Here is a 20,140-nt window from a genome sequence, read left to right on the forward strand (position 1 = left end):
TGTTCGCAGAAAAAGTCGGCTTAGTGGGCGAGGACAGGGTGACGTCCGCTTAAAATGCACGGCTCCAGCCGCCTGGCTTCCCATTCGCCGCTTTTCCACCATCTCTTGCACCACAACATCGCCCCTGCCACAACGACAATTCAAGCCGCCGGTGCCACGCCATTGTCCAACTCAGTCACATTCCAATCCGAGTCTACAAACAACGCTGACATGGCTGCCGTGGAGAAAGACGATCTCAAGGCCGAGAAACTCGAGGGTGAGAACGCGACCCGTGTTGAGGGGAGTCAAAACACAATACTGACAGGTCCAATAGCGCAAATCAAGTCAGTCGACATGGTATGCTCAAAAATTCGGTCAATCGGACTTGCGGGGCCGGATACTGATACTGCTTTCTGCAGAGCGAGGACATGCAGCAGGAAGCCGTTGAAGTTGGTCAGTCGTCGTTGCAACTGCCTAAAACCAATCGCCAGCCTAACACTTCACAGCACGAGAATCAATGGAGCAGTTCACAGTTGAGAAGGTCAGTATACTCCGGTGCTCGCTACTCTTCAGCTATTGACAGCCAACCGCAGGAAATCGCCCATTACATCAAGAAAACCGTACGTCCGAATCCATGGCAAGCGCCTCGAGGGCATCATCTAACGCCAGTCAGTTCGACGAGCGCAAAGGCGCGACCTGGCACTGCATCGTCGGCCGAAACTTTGGCAGCTTCGTCACGCACGGTTAGTCTTGAACAATGTCAACCTGAGAATATCTGGGGATCTACTTGCTGACGAACATCATAGAGACGAAGCACTTCATCTACTTCTATCTCGGCCACTGCGCAATTCTGCTGTTCAAGACTCAGTAGACGCGTCGTGCTCGTCACGACTCCTCGAGTCACTGTACAAAATGTAGCCTGCATGAGATACGCTCCTGGAACTTGGCGTTACGGCTGATCCTGTGCTTTTCTTTCAAACCATTCGATACTCCGAGTCACCTACGCTTCTTACCAGCTCCCCTATCTCGTCCATGCCACAGATTGAACGACATTCGTCCTACGCCTGGGCATAAAGTTCGGACCTACCGTTTGCGAACCCCAGATCTACACGGGCCGTCCCTGCTGAGATAACGAGCATTCTGTGACGCCCAGAACTTGCCGCGCAATCGCGACTTACACGTCCGCTGGAGAGGCACATCATCAGCACTCGTCCACTCATTGAAAACAGCACTTACGCCTTCGCACAACTTCTCGACAAGTAATACAGTTCTCGACAAGGCTCTTCGATGGCGTTCATCTTCACATGCGGCACCCATAGTGAGTCGCAACTCCTACTATATCCAGGATCCTCGCGCCAGACCCGAGCTACATGCTGACCCATGGATAGCTTTCCAGTCTCTGCTCCAAGGATATGAATCCGTTACCGTACAGTGTCAAAACTGCGGGAACTTCAGCGGGAAGGTAGTAAAGCGATGGTAAGCATTCATATACCTTGCGCGGACAAGGAGCTCGCAAAGATTCGGCGCTCATCAAGGTACACACGCTAACGCTGTTGTACTTGCTAGGGAATGGTTCACCTTCTGCTTTGTCCCGATCATCCCATTCTCCCTCAAACCCTGGCACGAAGTCAACTGCCACATCTGCCACTTCCATCAAGACCTGAAGTACCGACCGGACGTCCAGCAGCAGATGAACGGCGGAGGAGGACAACAGATACCTATGCAGAACGGACCACCGCAAGGTTGGAATAGTGGGAATCCGTATGCACAGCCGGGACAACCGCAGTATAAGTGAGGAACAGCATCAGGAAGGCGCAAGGCGTTCAGAGCTTTCGGGATGGAGTTTGAGTTTGAGATACCATTTGCATTGCGGGACAGTTTGGGAAGAGACGTGAAGGGGATGGGTGGGGAGCAGACAGACACCAGATTGAGGAGTTGAGAGCAACTGGCCGAGTTAACATACTCGAATGGATTCCTTTGTCCAGTCAACGTTGGGATTCGCAGCTTGGCTTCGGCGTTGCGAACGCAGAGGCAGCATGCGCTCAAGTTTGCTTGAATATCGTTGTTGATAGGAATGAAACAAGTGAGGCTCGTGGCATCCCATCGACTAAATTGATGAAAGGGAAACGAATACTCCATCGATGGGTTGGATGGGCTCAGACTATTTGAGACTCCTGATGAGACTCGCGAATCATCACAACGCTCAAGAAAGGGAACAGAGATCAATACACGAAATAAGCCTGCGACAAAGGCAAAGTCGCAGCCGGCTCAGCCTGACACAACATCCCGTCGGCTTCGACAGTCTGTCCAAAACGTTAGCGGACCAAATCATCACATCAAAGAGCGGGCCTCAACTTACATATCGCTCCGGATCAACCTTCATCTTGGGCTTGGAATCATTCCACTTCATGTCACTCTTCCCAATGCCGCGACACTTCCTCACAGGCTCGATCCTCTTCTTCAAGCCGTACTGCTCCACGACTCCCTTCTCCACGCTCGACTGGCTGACCCACGCCACTGCAGTGGCCGGATTCCAAGCGCCGAACATAGGCCTCATAATGACAGGCTCGACTGTAGGAATCGAAGCATTCGGATCACCCATCTGCGACCAAGCAACCATCCCTCCCTTGACCACCTGTGTTGGTTTAGCACCGAAGTTGGAGGGATTCCAGAGCACGAGATCCGCCAGTTTGCCCACTTCGATGGAGCCGATCAAGTGACCCATGCCTTGTGCGATGGCTGGGTTGATGGTGTATTTGCTGATGTATCGCTTCACACGGAAGTTGTCCGCGCCGGAACCCTTGTCTTCGGGCAGGAAACCGCGTTGGACTTTGTTCTTGTGGGCAGTATTCCATGTTCGAAGAATGACTTCTCCGCAACGACCCATGGCTTGGGAATCTGAGGACATCATGCTGATAGCGCCGAGATCGTGAAGCACGTCTTCTGCGGCGATTGTCTCTGCTCGAATGCGGGACTCTGCAAACGCTACGTCTTCCGGAATGTTCCTCGACAGATGATGGCAGACCATCAGCATGTCGAGATGCTCGTCCAGAGTGTTGCCAGTGTAGGGTCTTGTTGGGTTTGTAGACGAAGGCAGAACGTTCTCATGCTCAACGACTGAGATGATATCAGGAGCATGGCCACCTCCAGCACCTTCGGTGTGATAGGTGTGGATTGTGCGGTTCTTGAAGGCAGCTACGGTCGTTTCGACAAAGCCAGATTCATTCAAGGTGTCGGTGTGGATGAGGCACTGAATGTCGTGTTCTTCACAGACTGAGAGGCAGGTGTCGATGGCTTTGGGGGTTGTCCCCCAATCTTCGTGGAGCTTGAGGCCGCATACGCCAGCATCAGCCTGTTCCCTCAAACTAGTAGGATCAGCATCATTGCCCTTGCCAGTCACACCAATGTTCAGCGGGAAAGCGTCGGTAGTCTGCAGCATCCACTTGATGTTGTTCGGGCTTGGTGTACACGTCGTGGCATTCGTCCCAGTGCTTGGCCCTGTGCCTCCACCCAAAAATGTCGTAATGCCGCTGGCGATAGCTTCATGAGCCTGCTGAGGACAGATGAAGTGAATATGTGAGTCGAAGCCACCGTAGGTGATAATCTTGTGCTCTCCAGCAATGACATCGGTACCACTTCCCACTACCATATTCGGATCAACATTCGCCATGACATCCGGGTTACCAGCTTTGCCAATCCCAACGATGATGCCATTCTTAATGCCAATGTCAGCTTTGTAGATTCCGGTCCAGTCAACGATGAGGGCGTTGGTGACAACAGTGTCGAGGCTTTCGTTGTTAGAGCGTCCAGATGCTTGACCCATTCCATCACGAAGAGTCTTGCCACCACCGAAGGAACATTCATCACCATAGACTGTCAAATCTCGCTCAACCTGGATCCACAGATCGGTGGGTCCGAGCCGGATCTTGTCCCCAGTGGTTGGACCGAACATGGCAATGTAGGCTTCTCTTGCCATGATGAATGGATCAAGTGGTTGATCGCTCGCCGGCTCCTCTTTGTGCAAGAAGCCACCACTCTGCAGTCGCTGCAATATAGCTTGCGTCGCACTTTCGTCTCCTATAGGACCCTCTGCCAAAGCATTGCCGCCCCGAACCAGTTGGTTGCCGGCAATCTCGACCAAAGTGACAGTCTTGCTGTCGCCTGGCTCAAAACGTACGCTCGTCCCTGCAGGTATGTCCAATCTCATGCCTCTGGCCTTCAGACGATCAAACTCCAACTTGGGATTGGTCTCTGCGAAGTGATAATGACTTCCCACTTGTATTGGTCTGTCTCCCTGGCTCGTGACCTTCAGACGTATTCTCCTTCTTCCCTCGTTCAATTTGATCCTCCCGTTTTGGCCCTTGACAGCAATGATAGCACCTGGCATCTTCTCTTCACTCCATGCGTCCAAGCCTTCGATCGGGGGCCAGGGGAATTTCTCGACGTTGGGTATAGGTAGAAAGGAGCTATAAAGAGCCCGTTCCAAATCCCCATCGTCCGTTGCGATTGGATTATGGATTGTCACCAGATATGTTCCATTCCTGAACGTGCCCTCAACCATCATCTCTGTGAGTGTATGCGGGACGCTAGGTAGAACATGTCGTCTCCCGAGCAAAGTCGTGCCCAGGGACATGAGATCCGCAACCGTGTGCTCGCCATCTCTTATCAATTCGTGCAGGACGCTCGCGATCAAGGCCAAGGCTTCGCTGTGGTTCAGACGGACTCCTCGTGCAAGTCGTCGTTGGGCGAGGAAACCTGTTTGTGAAATGACGAGCTTATCTAGCTGTTCCAAAGGTGGATATCAGAACGGCGGACGGAGAGCTTCAAGGTCGTGGAGAGGCATCTTGTGAAACACTTGTTTCAGGTCTGACGTACCTCTTTTGGTGCCAACTGCATAGTGACAGGTCTGACAGGTAAGAACACTTCTGATCTTACCTTCTGTTAGGTAACGAAAACATAACAGGAACCAAGTGGAGCTGTTGCTACGAGGCTGGGAGCTGCTACTGCAAAGCGAAGCGGGGAGCGGGGTCGGTCGATGGCATTGGAAACTATCTTTTGATTAGTCGCCGAGCCTTGTTCAGATGTATAGCAAGACACCATTGAGTTTCCTTCCAGCCGTTTATCGATGCCGAAGGCCACGGCAGTGAGATGTATGGAAAGGTCTTTTCACTCTCAGGACGTGAAGTCCACTCGGCTACATTCCGGTTGAAAAAACCCACATAGGGTCAGAATCGGCATGACTAGCGCGTCAAAATAGCCGGACCGGCTTTCTTCCCTTCCACATGCAACTCACGCTCAACTTCACCCTCGCCTCGGTGTTAATCTGGCATCTGGCACTTGTCGCTGATCATGCAAAGCCAACGCAAGCAAGACAGAAAACGAAATGGATCACTTTCAAGTCATTCTGCGGCGCATCCCCAACTTTTCTTGATCTTGGGCGGCGCCGACGTTCATCGCAAGCGCATGGTCACTGAGATAGCCAGCGCGATATACCTTATTGGCATGTGGCGGCTCTCATACAACCGGATATCGACCACACACAGAGAACTAATTGAAAAAATCCGAGCCTCCATGGTCCATTCACAAGGACAAGTCCTGCCAAGAGCAGTAATCGGCCACTTGCAGCCTCGGAGTAGGTCACACGACATTGTTTCTCCTGCTCGGCATGAAACGTCCATTCGCGCACCATGTGCGCATCTCAGTAGGCCAAATACGCTCCCCTCAACTCAGTCAGTACACGGTTTGAACTCTATGAGCTCAAAAGCAGATCAGATTCGACGTTGCGTGTGCTATAGAGCTTTGCTATGCCTCGGCCTCGTATGGTTCGTATACTAGGTGAATTCTAAAGCGAACTGATAGACATGCAGGTCGTGTGCAAAAGAAATGCTGGAAAGATATATGGGATGCAGGGGTCCTTCGTAAAGCGCTCGTACACCCCACCAGACGACACACCGTTTGAGACTTGCTTCGAAGATGGGTCTGGGAATTCTGGAAGTCCGAGCGACTCGCCATGTGCCAGGCATGATAGCCCTTGATCTGTCGATTTTAGACAGTCCTCTGACGTTTATACAGGTACTGCGACTCTAGAAGACCTCGGTGGACGAACGACGAGCACTACGACCCTCTACAATGTCAAGCGTAGCAAAGAAGGCATCATTCTCGTGCCACAACCCAGCGACGACCCTCAAGACCCCTTGAATTGGCCTCTATGGCAGAGAGACTTGATAACATGCATTCTGAGTGGTGTCGCCGTCCTTGGGGCAGCCTTGACATCCATCATGGCCGCCAATAACATCACCTACTTTTTGTGGTTTAAGGGCATTAGCTTTACAGACATGTCAATGCTGACGGGCTGGCATCTACTCGGCATTGGAGTGGGGGGTCCAGTCTTCGTTGCCAGCGCTCGTGTCTGGGGCAAACGTCGTCTCTACCTCCTGGGGACTCTGATCATCATCCTGAGCTCGGTCTGGGCCGGCTGCAGTGGGCATAGCTATGAGTCGATTGTCGCCGCGCGATTCTTTCAGGTACGTTTCATATGACTTCCTGTCCAAGCTCAGAATGTTCACGATCGGCCAGGGCCTTGGACTGGCTCCCTTCGAAGCATTGATCAACGCCACCGTCGGAGATCTCTACTTCGTCCACGAAAGCGGCAAGCGCATGGCCCTCACTAACATGAGCCTTTTTGGCTCGTCCTTCTTCGCCCCTATTATTGTTGGCCGGTATGTGATTTTCGACTGCCAACACTTCACTTCATGCAGAACCACTAACAGCTGTCCGATAGCATGACGCTTGCGATAGGATGGCAATGGTCGTTCTGGCTTGTGGCTATCTTCACGGCTGTCCTCCTCCCTGCTGTGGTCTTGTTTTGCCCTGAGACCGCCTACGTCCGTGATGACGATCCCGACCTCACGCCTACGGACTGTTCATCCGGCAGCGTTGACATGTCTCCAGATTCTGAGAAGAAGAACGACGCCCACTTCGCAGAACACATCGTCGCTCACAGCTCCCATCGCGACAGCAGGGTAACCTTCTTGTCTCGAGAATCACTGATGCCATTCAACGGACGTAAGACAGATGAGGCCTTCTGGAAACTGTTCCTCCGTCCCTTCCCAATGTTTCTGCACCCGACCGTGCTCTGGGCCTGCTTAATCCAAGGGACTGTCATCGCCTGGACCGTACTCGTTGGCGTTATGATGGCGTTTGTGGCGATCCAGTGGAGTTTCAACGAAGCCGACACAGGATACCTGTACACGGGAGGCTTCATCGGCGCGCTGCTGGGAATGATCTTCTCGGGCCTTTTGAGCGACTCGAGTGCAAAGTGGTTGACAAAGCTCAATGGGGGAATTTGTATGTCTCCTCAATCTCTTCATTCAATACTCCGTGAGATGCTAACACTTTCCACAGACGAGCCCGAGTTCCGTATGCTTCTCGTCCTGCCGCTCTTGATCTTCGGCGCGGGCGGTCTGTACGGCTTCGGTATTACAGCCTCGGACAAGTCCTATGGATATATCCTGGTCGACGTCTTCTTCGGATGGCTGTGCGGCGGCATGGTCTTCGGCACGGTCGCCACAGCTCTATACATTGTCGATGCCCTTCGCGAGTACACTGTGGAGGCTTTCACTTGCCTGCTGTTGTTCAAGAACGTCTTTGCCTTCGGGGTCTGCTACAGCGGATACACGTGGCTCCAGGAGTCGAGTGTCAGAGATCTGTTTATCGCGGTGGCGAGTGTAGAGGTTGGCATTTGTGCGTTGACGATTCCTATGTGTAAGTCCTCGCGTCTGCTGTCACGTATATGGACATGAAAAGCTAATACACTTGTACAGATGTGTTCGGAAAGAAAAGTCGGCACTTCTTCGCACGTTACGATATGCTTGCTCTCTGCAAGCTGAAATGAAATGTAGTGATGGGATGTCTAGACGAATCTATAGCAGCTCGCTGACGATGCGTTTATGTGGACTATGAAAATACAACCTCATCCAGAACCTTCACATATCCCTTTATTTCTTCCTCGGTGTTGTAATGCAGCAGGCTCACTCGAATCACGCCGTCAACTGGGTCCAGGCCAAGGACGTCCTTTGCAAGACGATTGGAATAAAATGCACCCCAGCGACAACCATAGTCGCTCCTCGCTTCAATCGCATCCACCACTTCTTTGCTGCTCTTGCCCTTTACCGTAAAGCTGATAACAGGCACTCGCTTGGCTCGATCGGCAGTTGGCTCGCCCCAGATTTGGTACGTGTCAGGTTTTGAAAGCAGATAGTCGATCAAAATGCCTTGGAGCTTCTCCTCAAATTTGCTCGTCTCTTCCCACGGCACCTCTTGCAGGTACTTGCAAACTTCCGGAATCGACGCAGCCAGCTCGTAGTTTGCACCTGATAGATTGAGAAGGTTCTCCAATGTATCAGTCGGCTTGAAGAAATGACCTAAAGTTGACAAATGCTTCTTGCCCTCATTCGAGGCGTACAGGGAGGCGATGTGAGGACCGTAGAGCTTGTACCAGGAGAACGAGTAGAAGTCCACGCCCCAATCTGCCACGTCGATCGCTCTATGCGGTGCGTAAGCAACGGCGTCCACACACAAGAGAGCCCCTGAAACTTCGTGGACGGTCTTCGCAATCGATTTGACATCGTGGAGTGTGCCGAGAATGTTACTCGTGTGAGTACAGCACACCAACTTCGTCTTCTCCGTCATGAGTCCTCGAAGAATGTTGGTATCCAACTGGGGGTTCTTCTTGTCTTCAGCTCCCCACCGTTTGAGCGTGCAGCCTCGCCATTTGGCAAGGTGAACCCAGGAGGCGATGTTCGCTTCGTGGTCCAGTAGTGACACTATGATCTCAGAGTCCGGCGTAATGTAATCATGTAGAGCCAGTGAAAGATTCCTGAATAGTTGAGTCGTGCTAGGTCCTATCACAACGTTGTCTGGACTGGCATTGATGTACTTCGCCGCCGCCGCACAGCCTTGCTCGAATACATCGGTCGATGTCTGGGAGATGGGGTAGCTGGCTCCTAGTTGGACATTGTTGTTGGAGAGGTAAGCGGCAACACTAAAAGGCTTGATCAGCACAGCCACATGTTATTCAACCGACCTTGAATCACTCACGCGTCAATGACTGTTTTCAAGACTTGACTTCCACCAGCATTGTCAAAGTACACCTGCTTGCCGCTGAGAGCAGGAAATTGGCTTCGTATTTTTGCAACGTCGAATTCTGGCATCTTGTCTTGAGAAGGATTGGATCGGATTTGGAATACTGTCAAAGGTGTAAGGAACTGGTAGAAGTTATGCCCCTGGGAAAGAAGCCAAGAGTGTTGCCCGTCGTCGGCGAGCAAGATCTAGATAGGCCACTGTACTGTACGTAGCCGTTCGTCCACGGTCCGAGACAGTTCAGCAGGTATGGCAACCGGTCTTGGTATGATGGAGAGAAGATGCCAAGGTCATGAAGGCAAGACTTTGATATAAGGTGAAGCGAAGATGGAGTCAAAGACAGGGCGTATGAGTGGGTCCTGGATGGGTACCTGCCAGTTCGAGCTAGTGTGTGGATCTCGAGAGGTTCCACAATAGCTCTTCCAATAATCCACGATGGGCGTAATTTCTCATCCGGGTGTGCGATGGGTGATCACAATCAACATTAACATCTACTCGAATAGAATCCATCTACATCCATCGCTTCAACTCATGCAGCACAGGAATCTTCCTGCTCTTGTCTAATCTACAATCCCTCGCTGGCAGGAGGGCCCTGGTACGACTTCCGCGAGTACACGCCATACCACACAGCGGCAATGGCCAGAAACCCAAACAAGACCACGCTCGCGTAGTTCATCGAAGTCGCTGTGACCGGCAGAGCTGTCGGCATGGAGAATAGCACCAGCTCGAAGCCGATCCACGCAAGTGCGATAACATTGGCGACCCATCCAATTCCGTGACTGAGATGCCACTTGGCCTGCATCACAGCCCGCCGGCCACAGCAGAAGCTGATGGCAATTGGAATGCCATAGCTCAAGGCCAACGCCTGCACGCCGACTGAGACGAACGCTGTGAAGGCAGCTGTCGAGCCCAGGTTTATGAGCCCAAGGAGCATTTGCACGACTGTGATGAGGACCAGACTCCAGACAGGAACTCCGAGCTTCTTGTCCACTCGTGCCCACAGCTTCGCCCCAGGAATAGCATCGTCGCCTGTCCATACAGTCAGCACAATGGAGCAAGTCTTCAAGGACGGAGTGCTACTCACGAGCAAAGGCCCAAGTGCAGCGAGAAGCCGCGGTGGTAATCGAGATCGAACAAAAGATGGTTATGACCAAAACGAAGAAGATCAGGGCAAGACCGCCTCCAGGACTTCCCATGACCCTTGCGAAAATATACGGCAGAGCCTGGCCTGCTGGAGCCTCCAGGATATCTGCCAACGGAGGAAGCGTGAAGCAGATGGGTAGGATGAACAGAAGCCCCCAGAAGCCACCGACCGGTATGCACAGAGAAATGGCGCGCGGTACCTTAACGGTAGGATCCGCACACTCTTCAGCCATCGACGATATCCTGGGACGTTGTCAGTCTTCGAAGTTTCTACGACGCTAACTATACCCACATTCCAAGCGCGCTGAAGGTGTAGGCAGCTGGAAGCAAACCAATAAACCACGAGAAGCCTCCCCATCCACTCAGACTGTCGTCGTAGTTGCCCAAGGCGTACGCTGCAGAATGTCTACCCGCCTTGGCCTGGACAGAGAGCGCAATCAAGATGATCAAGATTGAAAACGCAGTAAAGCCTACGAAAAGTGTCAGCAGGCGTTTGCAAATTTCCTCGAGTCAACTCTTACCAGCGCATATCGTATCTACAATTGGTAGCCATCGATTGCAAAAGGTACATATCACGAGCGTCGAGAGCGTTACGGCGTAAAAGACCAACAGCAACTGCCAGTCGTTGAGGACAAAATCCGGATGGTACATGGCTATTGTCCCAGACAGCAACGACGCAAATCCAAAATTAACTGCTTGCTGGTCAGCGTCTGCTCATGAGAGCGTGAGAGTTCAAGATACCTGAGAGGGTGATCGTCCAGTTCCCAATCAACCACGTCCAGCCTGTCAACTGTCGCCAGTTAGCTTTCGCGATGGGAACGATCAGCTTGAACGACACTCACGTAGGCCAGCTGAGTCTTGAATTTCGGCGCGACCTGGAAGGACCAATATGACGGGCCTCCTGAAGTTGGATATCGACTCGCCAGTTCGCCCAATGACATTGCAACGCATTGGTCCAGAATGAGAACAATGATCCAGCCCAGAAAGATGGACAATTGACCTCCGCCATATATGGCCGAAAGCAAAGGACTTCCCTCTCCGTAAGGGATTGCGGCAATTGCTAATGACTGGAATAGCAGGGTGAACATGGAACGATTGCGATGCAGCTCCTGCTTGTAACCCAGCACATTCTCAAGGACATCGCCTTCTTCGACGCTTCCTCGTCTCGCCGGTGAAAGCTGGCCATCCTCGACGGGGAGTTTCTTTTCCTCTTCAGCAGCACTCATTCCTGCAACAATCGTCGTACAAGGTGCAGCGAGAGAGGATGATGTCGTTGAAATAGAAGCTCAAAGGACCCGACGACATGGCGCCTGGGCTTATCGGAGCTGCGAACATCCTCGAACGGCTATCACACGCACGCCAAAAGCACTGTTGTGCTCCAACACGCATGTTGATGCTTATCGACCTCGAGAGATAACACAGCATGAGGCCTGTGCCCGTGGGAAACTTTCACCCAAATGGGCCTCGTCTAACGGGCCGAACCTTATCTGGTGTTCATTTCGTGACAGCCATCGTCCTGTCTTCTCCTTATGCACATCAACAACCGTGGCAGAGATGTCGACGCGACTGGAACGATGCCAACAGACGCCACGAGATCTGGATAGTACGGATTGGTCCTGTTTGCGAAATATGGTCGGTTCTCCTGGCTCAGTCTTTGGACCTAGACAAGCAGTCGTCACCTGGCGCTAAGCTTCTGTCTTGCTTGGCTCTGGCGATTGCACAGTGGCTCGGGCAGTCCTCAAAAACTCAGTTGAAACAAACCATATTTGATTTGACGGCTGGACCTGAGGCGTTGCGTTGCGAATGAAAGGCTCGTTACCGCCTGTCTTCAGCCGCTTTTGATCTCTAGCCCGTGTAGAGTGTTCTCTTTTCGCCAGGCTTCAAGGGCATGGACATAATCAACGATGCCTTTGGCCCAGACGCCGCCTTTAGCCGCCTTGATCTTCTCTTCCATGGTCATGTTATCGACCTCGCCTTCCTTGTTGATGTAGCTTGGGGTGCAGCCCGCCACGCTGGAGAAGACGGCTGCGCCTTCCAATATACGCGCTGCCCACTGCTCCTCCGCTTCAGCGGTAGGTTCAACTACAGCTTTGCCTCCGGTCCGGCAACTTGCCTCGGCTACGATATACGCGACATGGGAACTGAGTGTCTCCAACAGGAACATCTGGTTTGGACTCGCTGTGGCAGTTGATCAGCACATGCATAAGCAGGAACATCAAAAGGGAAAACATACCAGCGGTCTGGAAGGGACCTGGCCAGAACATATTTGGGAACCCTCGGCTAACAACACCATGAAGCGATGAAACGCCCTTCTCGCGAACTTTCTCCTCCAATCGCTCCCCTCGCCTGCCAGTCAAGTCGATGCTTGCCTTGGATGCCGGCGTGCCAACAGCAGGTGACACAAATCCCGATGCCCACACTATCACATCAAGTTCGTATTCATGACCACTAGCAATGACTCCATTACGTGATAGCCGGTCTATGCCTTTGCCATCTGTGTCAACGAGCCTGACGTGCGGGTGGTTGAAGGCAGGCAGATACTCGTCATGGAACTGGATGTGGTCAAAACAGGGCGTGCAATTGAAGAAATCAAACCACTTACGCAAGGTCGTTTGCACCACCCAGCATACCACGCTTGCAGCTTGCTCGCGGTCTGAGGATCGTCCACAGCATCCAAGGCTCGTTTCCGCACCCTATCTTGGATCGGACGATCAAGAGCGTACATTTTCGACACATGCTCAGCAGCATTCTCTGGAGTGACATTATAGCTTGGACCAGCAATCAGCGCACTGAAGCTCGGCATTGAAGTCCAGCCATCTTTGACAAGATCCACGGCTGGCTTGGGTTCAGCATTGCCGACAAATGCGAAGTAATTCAAGTTTCGCTCCCGCTGCCACCCTGGCTTGTTGGCAATCTCTGTCGTCCAGTCGAACGGATCAGTTGTGCGATTGTTTCTCGCTGCCACGGCGGATGGGGTTCTCTGGAACACGTAAAGTTCTTTGGAGCATTCTGCCAATCGTGGGACTACCTGGATGGCCGTTGCACCTGGGACTAGATCAGCTGCGATCGGCCGCATCATGTTGTTCTACCAACCTGTGCCAATGATACCGACTTTCTTATCTCGCAGACGCGTCATTCTTGGATCTGTAGGGCCGCCACCAGTAACGTTGTAATGCCAACGAGCAGTATGGAACATATCGCCTTGAAACTCCTCAATGCCCGCCGCATCTGGCAATTTTGCGTTGTCAAGGACACCACTCGCAAGAATGACAAAATCAGCAGAAACGTCGATGACCTTGGGCTGCAGTCCTTTGGGCGTTTGAGATATCACGATCTTCCATTCTTGCTTGTCATCGTCCCATGACATCTTCTTGGCGCTGGACTGAAACATGGCCCGATCAAAGAGGTTGTACTTGCGGCATATGCTCTCGGCGTATTCGCGGAGTTCTTCGCCCCCTGCGTACTTGTGCTTCGGCATGTACTGCATCTCCTCCAGAAGAGGCATATATATGTATGCCTCGACATCTGTACGGCAGAGGTCAAAATCAGTTACATTATGAGATTCGGTGAGGTTATCAAATCATCTCACCGCACATCAGACCTGGATAACCTGCCACAAGCGACGTTAGCTGCGAATGTACGGACAGCAGGTCAGCGCTTACGATTCCAATACCAAGTCCCTCCAAAGCCTCCACCAGGATCGACGATCACGATATCATACACATTGAATCCTGCCTTGATGAGATTCACAGCAAACAAGATACCTCCATATCCAGCTCCCACTATGAGGACTCTGCAGTGGCCTCCATCGGAGACGACTTCGTTGATTGGAGTGCCAGGCTCGACCCAGGGATCATCAAGCAACGACTTGAACTTCGCTGACTCTCTGAGGTCGACGAACTGGCTAAGACCCTTGCCGATGCGCTTCTCTCGCTCTTGGGCATACTTTTCGACGACATCAACCGAGTTCGCCACATGTGGACCGTTCAAATCGGCTGCTGGGACGTTCGCTTCCAGTCTTTCTACAGCAGTCGCAGTCGCCATCACGCTCCAATAAGACCAACACACAAGATAGAGAATTAGGACTTGCAAGGTAGGAGATCTTGAAATCTGGCGAAACCGATCAAGCATGTAGTAAGCGCCCAAACGGAAGAACGTTGCCGTGGACACCCCGTGGAACTCTGCATTCGACCGCACGCGTACGTTGCATTTGCTCACATCAGAATCTACTTCTCCTCATCAACGCAAAATGCATGATTGGACTACTGATCTTGCGTTAGTGATGTCGATCTCTTGCCTCGTATCTGTTACGAGGCGGCAAAACAGCATTAGTGCCTAGGTACTTCGGTGGTCTTGCACCTCTCTCATGGGCATGTTTCATCTGCTCGTGATGCGAATTTGCATTTGGGATGGGCGAGGCGAGTTCCTTCATGACGTGCAGAAACCTTATATGTGAGTGATCCTTTAGGATTTGGGTCATTCACTTATCGTGCCAAGCTCAATGTGTGGATCCTTGGTCAACAGCAGCAGCATCGTCTGCCTCGGCTACACAAAATGCGATGTTCCAACTGCATTGATTATCTGGTAAGACGGACTCTCTAGCATGTTCACTGCTTCTTCAGATTTTCCCTCGCCCACTCCTCCACAGTCTGCGTCGTGATCCCCTGAACCTCATTAAAAGACTCGGCCTTACTCCACGCAACACCCTTCCCCTCCGCAAACACTACCCGATACTTTCTCATCGAATCCTCCGGCGCCTCCTCCAACTCCTTCTTCAACTCAGGCACAGTCTTCAGCACCCTCTCCACCTTCCTCCCCATAACCCCCTCAACAACATCCGCCAACCGCCCCATCGAAACCGTATCCCCAGACACAAAAACCACCCCCTCCACCCCCTCATGCCCCAACGCAATCTCCGCCGTCACCCGCCCAATATCCACCGGCGCCGTAACCGTAATCTCATTCCCCCACCCCCCAATCCCCATAACCACATCCCTCCCCTCCCCAACAAGCCCAAACGCCGGCTCAAACAAAAACGAAATAAACATCCCCGTCGACACAATCACCCACTTCATCGCGCTCTGCCCCCGCAAAAGCTCCCGCACGTCCAGCTGGCTGTCGAACAGGTTCTGCGAACTGTTCCGTCCGACGACGTCGTAGTCGATGCCGTACTGCCAGGGGAAGTAGCGCTGCACACCGCCTTCCAGCGCGGCTCGAGCGATTTTGGGTTGCGTTTCTGGCGGCGCGTACATTCCTACGCAGCAGAGCACGGTGTGGTAGTTGCTGAAGAGTTTGGCGAGGGTGGCGGGGGAGTCCTGCACGACGTCGGCGAAGACAGGGGTGATGTTCCAGGCGCGGAGGAGTTGCAGGTGGGTGGGGTTTTGGGATCGTAGCAGGACGGAGAGGGTGGTGGTGCCTCGTTTGGGGTGGTGGGCGAGGCTTTTGACGACTTCGTGGCCGAGTTCGCCGAGGCCGAGGACGAGGATTGAGGGTGGTGCCATTGTTGAGGTTGGTTGATTGGGTGTTGAGGTTGGCTTTGATGTTTGAGGAAGATGTGTCTTTTTGAAAGTGAGTTCAATGTTGTTTGTTCTTTACTAATACTGACTTCAAGCCAAGCCCATAAACTCCGATATCTCCTCCATTTTGGTAAGAAATGGGTTTTAGAAAGAAAGTGAAGAAACAATATTATCTGCAGCCTTTAGCTTCACCCAGCTAGCGCAAACGAGGCGCTCCCTGTTCGGTCTCAGGTCCGGGCTGTTCTCATTCGCCGTTCTCTACGCTGCTCTCAGATGACTGCTCTCAGACGATTGCTCTCAGAGGATTGCTCTCAGAGGACTGCTTCTTTTCCACAATCTCTCTAGCCGCATCCCTGACAGCCACCGTTGCATCTTCCCAATCCTCGTCTTCGGGTTGCTCTTGGACTACATCGAAACAATGCCCAGCCCACGCACCTGTCTCTTCCCCCTCTTTCTCATAAGATATCGTCCCTGGTGTCGACCAGCGTGTCCGCACGAGAAGAGCCATGTCGAGTGAGAGCCATGGCGAGCCTGAAACATTTACCTGGAGTTGTCCTGGTGCGTTTGTGCCACTGACGTAGAGCTTGACGAACTGCTTGAGTGTGAGGTTCCTCAGAAACCATCGGCCATCTACAGACGCACGGAAGACTTTGTCAAGGTCGCCATGAAGCCTTTGTAGTGTCTTCTGCTCCAAGTCGGGCACAGTCAAAAGCGTACTTCGCCATTTCTCATGACAAGTCTTGCCATCTACAGCCTCGTACGAACTGACAGCATCCCAGTTCCATCTGCGCGCGGGACACATGCCGTTCGCAGGACATCCGCGGCCCATATCGAACCTCTGTCGGCTGTCATATTCGATTTCTTCCTGCTGGAGATATGGAAACTTCTCGTAGAGCGTCGAAGGTAAGGTTGTCAGATAGCTGCCCGTGAAGATCAGCGGTGTCCCAGCCCATGCCGCGATGGATTTTCGATGATCGGCTTGAATATGTTGCAGGGCATGCATCCAGAGGGTCCGAGAGCATGCTCCTAGAGCAAGGATATCTGTCTCTCCCAAACTGCGGTTGATGAGGGCAAGTAGCTCGGCTGGTAAGTCCTCGATCGGGGAAAGCTGTTTCTTGGAAGGGATGGGTCCTTCGCCAACGCCAGATGAGGTGACATTCAGTCGTGAAAGTTTCCGAAAGGCGAATGTGGTGTTCTTCAAATCCGACAGCGAGAGGTCTGAAAAGTTGCGCTCGCTCCATCCGGTAGACTGGAAAGGCCGGAAGCTCTGCTTGAGTGATGGCGCGAGAAGATGCCACCGCTGTGGGCCCCGAGTTGTTTGGTCGGTACCGGGAGGGCACATCTTGAGTTTTGATGTTAAGTTGATATTAAACTGGAAAAGATCTATTTCGTGAAAGAAGATGAAAAGCGAGTTCAAGAGGTAACTCACCAGTCGGGAGAGGCACAGCCTCCCACGTTGCAAGCCTGAGGAGCTTCACGCGCAAAGGGTCCAAAGTCACACGCAAGCGGTTGCCTAGCGTCACGTGTCCGAGTCTTTTCAACATGAACATGATCGCCCACAAGATCCTTCTGAGGCCATTGTGCGACAGGACTGTGTCCCTCGTTCTTGATGAGACTGTGAAAGTATCATAGAATGCTCGTGTTTCAATCATCAAAGTACGTACGTGCCACGTCCTACAGATCTTTGACTCTTGTATCATCTCAATCAATCAGTAACAACAAAAGATTCAACACTTTGACAATATCACATCAGACCTCCGTACTTCCCAAACCCATTACGCGGGCTAACTTTGCTCGCCATTGGATATGTGACCCAGAACTGATGTTTCTGTGCCTTTTTCTCGTGGTCCTTGTTCAAACGTGGATATGCGATCATCGCAGGTGCTTCGTGCTCTGCGCGATTCGCTGCGTATGCTGTGGTCCTCGTCAGTTAGCAAAAGAGTTCGGAGTGGCATTTTGTTTCCACCGACCATGAGCGTAAGTCATGAATTCGCCAACATCGAACTTATCGACGACCTCATGGGCCTGTAAGACATGCAATGCTAGTGTCTAGTCAATACGAGTTCAAGAACACAAGACGAACCGGCCTAATCACCCTTGCGTATCCAGTGCTCAGGCTCGTCTTCGGATGTCTGTTCAGACGGTAGTTTCGAAGGCCCCGTGACAAGTCTCTCCTTCAAGGCATTATGGACATCATCCTGCGTCGTCTTTACATTCTCGGCTACCAAGATATTGCCCAAGATCTCTGGCTCGCCCTTGACGCCGTAAGTCGTGATCGAGTACGATCCAGACTCATCTATACTGGCATGGTAGTGAATCGGCTCGGGATCTTTCTTGTGGGGCAGGCCGGGGACGTGATGCTTGTGCGGCTCCAGGCTAAGATACCATTCCGGTTGTCCTCGGCGATAGTGGTGTTCTCCCTGTATAGCCCGATCGTGTCCTTGTGCCACCGAGACGTAGATGTTGGCCTTGGAGCCTCCAAGCATGATGTCAGAGGGAATGATACGAGGTAAGAAATAGGGGCCAAAGGATGTTCTCAGGTCGTGTTTCTAGGACGATGCAAAGATAGCTGAAGATCTGCTATACATATCACCTGTCGCCACAGAGTGGTGGTAGCCGGACAGCTCGGGACTGACGAAATCGTGCTGAGCAGCCGCCTCTGCTCGGCACGTGAGATTGATCAGCCCAGATAGCACCTAGCCTCCTGTCTATAGCTGGGAGAGCAGCCACTGTAGGACTGGTCGATGAGAGAAGGCATTACTGATGATGACTGATGGCCGGAACCGAGTCGGATAGGAGTCAACAAGAAGAATGTCCCGCGACTTCTGAGGCCAAGTCATTAGCGGTATAGAATATTCGATGGCTGGAGGAAACGGCATGCCGTCGTTGCATCTTGACCTCACATCGCAGAAGAATCCATCTCCTTCCATCAACCTAACATTAGAAAGGCTCAAGTCGCCGTCTCTCCAGCGTTTTCTAGTTTCGCGCACCGCAGCTGGCCAGCGTTACATAACGCAAGGGCAACGAAATTCCTGTGGCGCTACAGCATGATGCACCCCAGACGCCTCCTCGAAATAGCAACACGCTTTGCAGCGCCCCAGGCTAAACTCAGGCGGAAGACGCAGTTGAACAACACATCCGCCGACTTCTCACCTACTACGCACATCCTCGCCGAGCCAAGCCTTGCGGACGGCCCTCAACCTCCCGTATTCGATGCTGCGTCTCCGCTTTTGCCGTCGTGACTTCTATCTGACATGCCATCCGACGGGACGAGCGTCATGGGTTCTCGTATTGAAGGTCCTTCTGGCACGTAAGGTGACATGCAGTCTGGTGAGAAGTATCCGAGCACATGCACTCTGCTGGCATATAAAGTATCTCCTCTCTTCTCATCAGTCAATCTCTTCATCAGCATTCAATCCAGCATAATCTCTCCAACCCAGCAAGATATCACGACCAACTTAATACTCTCTAATATTTAATCAACAACCACACCACCGCCAAAATGAAGTTCACTGCCGCTACTTCTCTCTTCGCCGCCGTCGCCAGCGCGACCACTGTCTCCTGGGACGCAGGCTACGACGATGCTGGCCGATCCATGACCGCCGTCTCTTGCTCTGACGGTGCCAACGGCCTGATCACCAAGTGAGTCTATCCATCTCACCTTTACTCACCAAACATCATGCTAACAACACCCAGATACGGCTACCAAACCCAAGGCGCCATCCCCAACTTCCCACTCGTCGGTGGCTCCAGCGACATCGCCGGCTGGAACAGCGCCCAGTGCGGCCAATGCTACTCGGTCAGCTACAACGGCAAGACCATCAACATCCTCGCCATCGACCACGCCGGCGACGGTCTCAACTTGTCCAAGGGCGCCATGAACCAGCTCACCAACAACCAGGCTGACGCTCTTGGCCGTGTGGACGCCACTGTCACCAAGGTGGACGTTTCTCAGTGTGGTCTTACCCCTAAGCGCTCGATCGAGTTCAACGCTTAGAGGCGATGAATGTTTGATTGCGTATTTGTTTGAGTAGAGCATAGCGAAGGATTGGAGCATTGCATGGCATCGATAATGACTCTTGTACTTGTACGAACATAATCTATACGCTGTCACGAATGTCGAATGAACAGCATACCGAAACAACCACGCTCAACAAAACCTCAATCTCCTTATCATCCCATTTCCATCCCTCCTGCAATTACCCTTCTCATTCAACCTTTAGGTCAAGGTCCTCGAGCTCCTCGCCACTCATCTCAATACAGCACCCCAGCAAATCTCGTGTTCAGGATGTCCCTGCAAACGACAGTGGCTAATCGCCCGTCTAGGAATCTCACTCCCCTCCCAGCAGGGAAGGTCCTTG

At 52.4% G+C, this 20,140-nt stretch overlaps 11 protein-coding genes across 11 annotated transcripts; 4 read left to right on the forward strand and 7 right to left on the reverse strand.

Annotated features, from left to right (window-relative positions):
* Positions 1-210: 210 nt before the first annotated feature.
* Positions 211-850, forward strand: M409DRAFT_64481 (uncharacterized protein; the record flags this gene model as incomplete). The annotated part of the gene is made up of 7 exons (XM_033816103.1): positions 211-256; positions 314-336; positions 399-432; positions 486-520; positions 573-599; positions 653-722; positions 786-850. The coding sequence occupies 7 exons, from the start codon at positions 211-213 to the stop codon at positions 848-850; spliced, it is 300 nt and encodes a 99-aa protein (XP_033671014.1).
* Positions 851-1,266: 416 nt separating this feature from the next.
* On the forward strand, positions 1,267-1,774 carry M409DRAFT_64482 (uncharacterized protein; the record flags this gene model as incomplete). The annotated part of the gene is made up of 3 exons (XM_033816104.1): positions 1,267-1,297; positions 1,368-1,455; positions 1,546-1,774. 3 exons carry the CDS (start codon positions 1,267-1,269, stop codon positions 1,772-1,774), a joined length of 348 nt encoding a protein of 115 aa, XP_033671015.1.
* Positions 1,775-2,201: 427 nt separating this feature from the next.
* M409DRAFT_35982 (uncharacterized protein) lies at positions 2,202-4,875 on the reverse strand (the record flags this gene model as incomplete). Its single annotated transcript, XM_033810480.1, has 3 exons — positions 2,202-2,282; positions 2,339-4,762; positions 4,855-4,875. The coding sequence occupies 3 exons, from the start codon at positions 4,873-4,875 to the stop codon at positions 2,202-2,204; spliced, it is 2,526 nt and encodes an 841-aa protein (XP_033671016.1).
* A 1,077-nt stretch (positions 4,876-5,952) lies between these two features.
* Positions 5,953-7,873, forward strand: M409DRAFT_64484 (uncharacterized protein; the record flags this gene model as incomplete). The annotated part of the gene is made up of 6 exons (XM_033816105.1): positions 5,953-5,998; positions 6,052-6,503; positions 6,556-6,698; positions 6,761-7,326; positions 7,384-7,743; positions 7,803-7,873. 6 exons carry the CDS (start codon positions 5,953-5,955, stop codon positions 7,871-7,873), a joined length of 1,638 nt encoding a protein of 545 aa, XP_033671017.1.
* Positions 7,874-7,935: 62 nt separating this feature from the next.
* Positions 7,936-9,191, reverse strand: M409DRAFT_19734 (uncharacterized protein; the record flags this gene model as incomplete). Its single annotated transcript, XM_033805069.1, has 2 exons — positions 7,936-9,022; positions 9,079-9,191. The coding sequence occupies 2 exons, from the start codon at positions 9,189-9,191 to the stop codon at positions 7,936-7,938; spliced, it is 1,200 nt and encodes a 399-aa protein (XP_033671018.1).
* Positions 9,192-9,685: 494 nt separating this feature from the next.
* Positions 9,686-11,489, reverse strand: M409DRAFT_64486 (uncharacterized protein; the record flags this gene model as incomplete). Its single annotated transcript, XM_033816106.1, has 6 exons — positions 9,686-10,149; positions 10,205-10,506; positions 10,556-10,733; positions 10,785-10,955; positions 11,005-11,053; positions 11,106-11,489. The coding sequence occupies 6 exons, from the start codon at positions 11,487-11,489 to the stop codon at positions 9,686-9,688; spliced, it is 1,548 nt and encodes a 515-aa protein (XP_033671019.1).
* Positions 11,490-12,091: 602 nt separating this feature from the next.
* Positions 12,092-14,307, reverse strand: M409DRAFT_51889 (uncharacterized protein; the record flags this gene model as incomplete). Its single annotated transcript, XM_033811926.1, has 5 exons — positions 12,092-12,441; positions 12,497-12,815; positions 12,866-13,308; positions 13,357-13,788; positions 13,926-14,307. 5 exons carry the CDS (start codon positions 14,305-14,307, stop codon positions 12,092-12,094), a joined length of 1,926 nt encoding a protein of 641 aa, XP_033671020.1.
* Positions 14,308-14,870: 563 nt separating this feature from the next.
* M409DRAFT_19737 (uncharacterized protein) lies at positions 14,871-15,764 on the reverse strand (the record flags this gene model as incomplete). The annotated part of the gene is made up of 1 exon (XM_033805070.1): positions 14,871-15,764. The coding sequence occupies one exon, from the start codon at positions 15,762-15,764 to the stop codon at positions 14,871-14,873; it is 894 nt and encodes a 297-aa protein (XP_033671021.1).
* Positions 15,765-16,062: 298 nt separating this feature from the next.
* On the reverse strand, positions 16,063-17,121 carry M409DRAFT_19738 (uncharacterized protein; the record flags this gene model as incomplete). Its single annotated transcript, XM_033805071.1, has 1 exon — positions 16,063-17,121. The coding sequence occupies one exon, from the start codon at positions 17,119-17,121 to the stop codon at positions 16,063-16,065; it is 1,059 nt and encodes a 352-aa protein (XP_033671022.1).
* Positions 17,122-17,523: 402 nt separating this feature from the next.
* Positions 17,524-18,265, reverse strand: M409DRAFT_19739 (uncharacterized protein; the record flags this gene model as incomplete). Its single annotated transcript, XM_033805072.1, has 3 exons — positions 17,524-17,693; positions 17,750-17,821; positions 17,875-18,265. 3 exons carry the CDS (start codon positions 18,263-18,265, stop codon positions 17,524-17,526), a joined length of 633 nt encoding a protein of 210 aa, XP_033671023.1.
* A 1,016-nt stretch (positions 18,266-19,281) lies between these two features.
* Positions 19,282-19,776, forward strand: M409DRAFT_36000 (uncharacterized protein; the record flags this gene model as incomplete). Its single annotated transcript, XM_033810487.1, has 2 exons — positions 19,282-19,421; positions 19,476-19,776. 2 exons carry the CDS (start codon positions 19,282-19,284, stop codon positions 19,774-19,776), a joined length of 441 nt encoding a protein of 146 aa, XP_033671024.1.
* Positions 19,777-20,140: the final 364 nt, after the last annotated feature.

This window comes from Zasmidium cellare, assembly GCF_010093935.1.
Source record: "Zasmidium cellare ATCC 36951 unplaced genomic scaffold M409scaffold_8, whole genome shotgun sequence".
In the NCBI taxonomy this organism is placed as follows: domain Eukaryota; kingdom Fungi; phylum Ascomycota; class Dothideomycetes; order Mycosphaerellales; family Mycosphaerellaceae; genus Zasmidium; species Zasmidium cellare.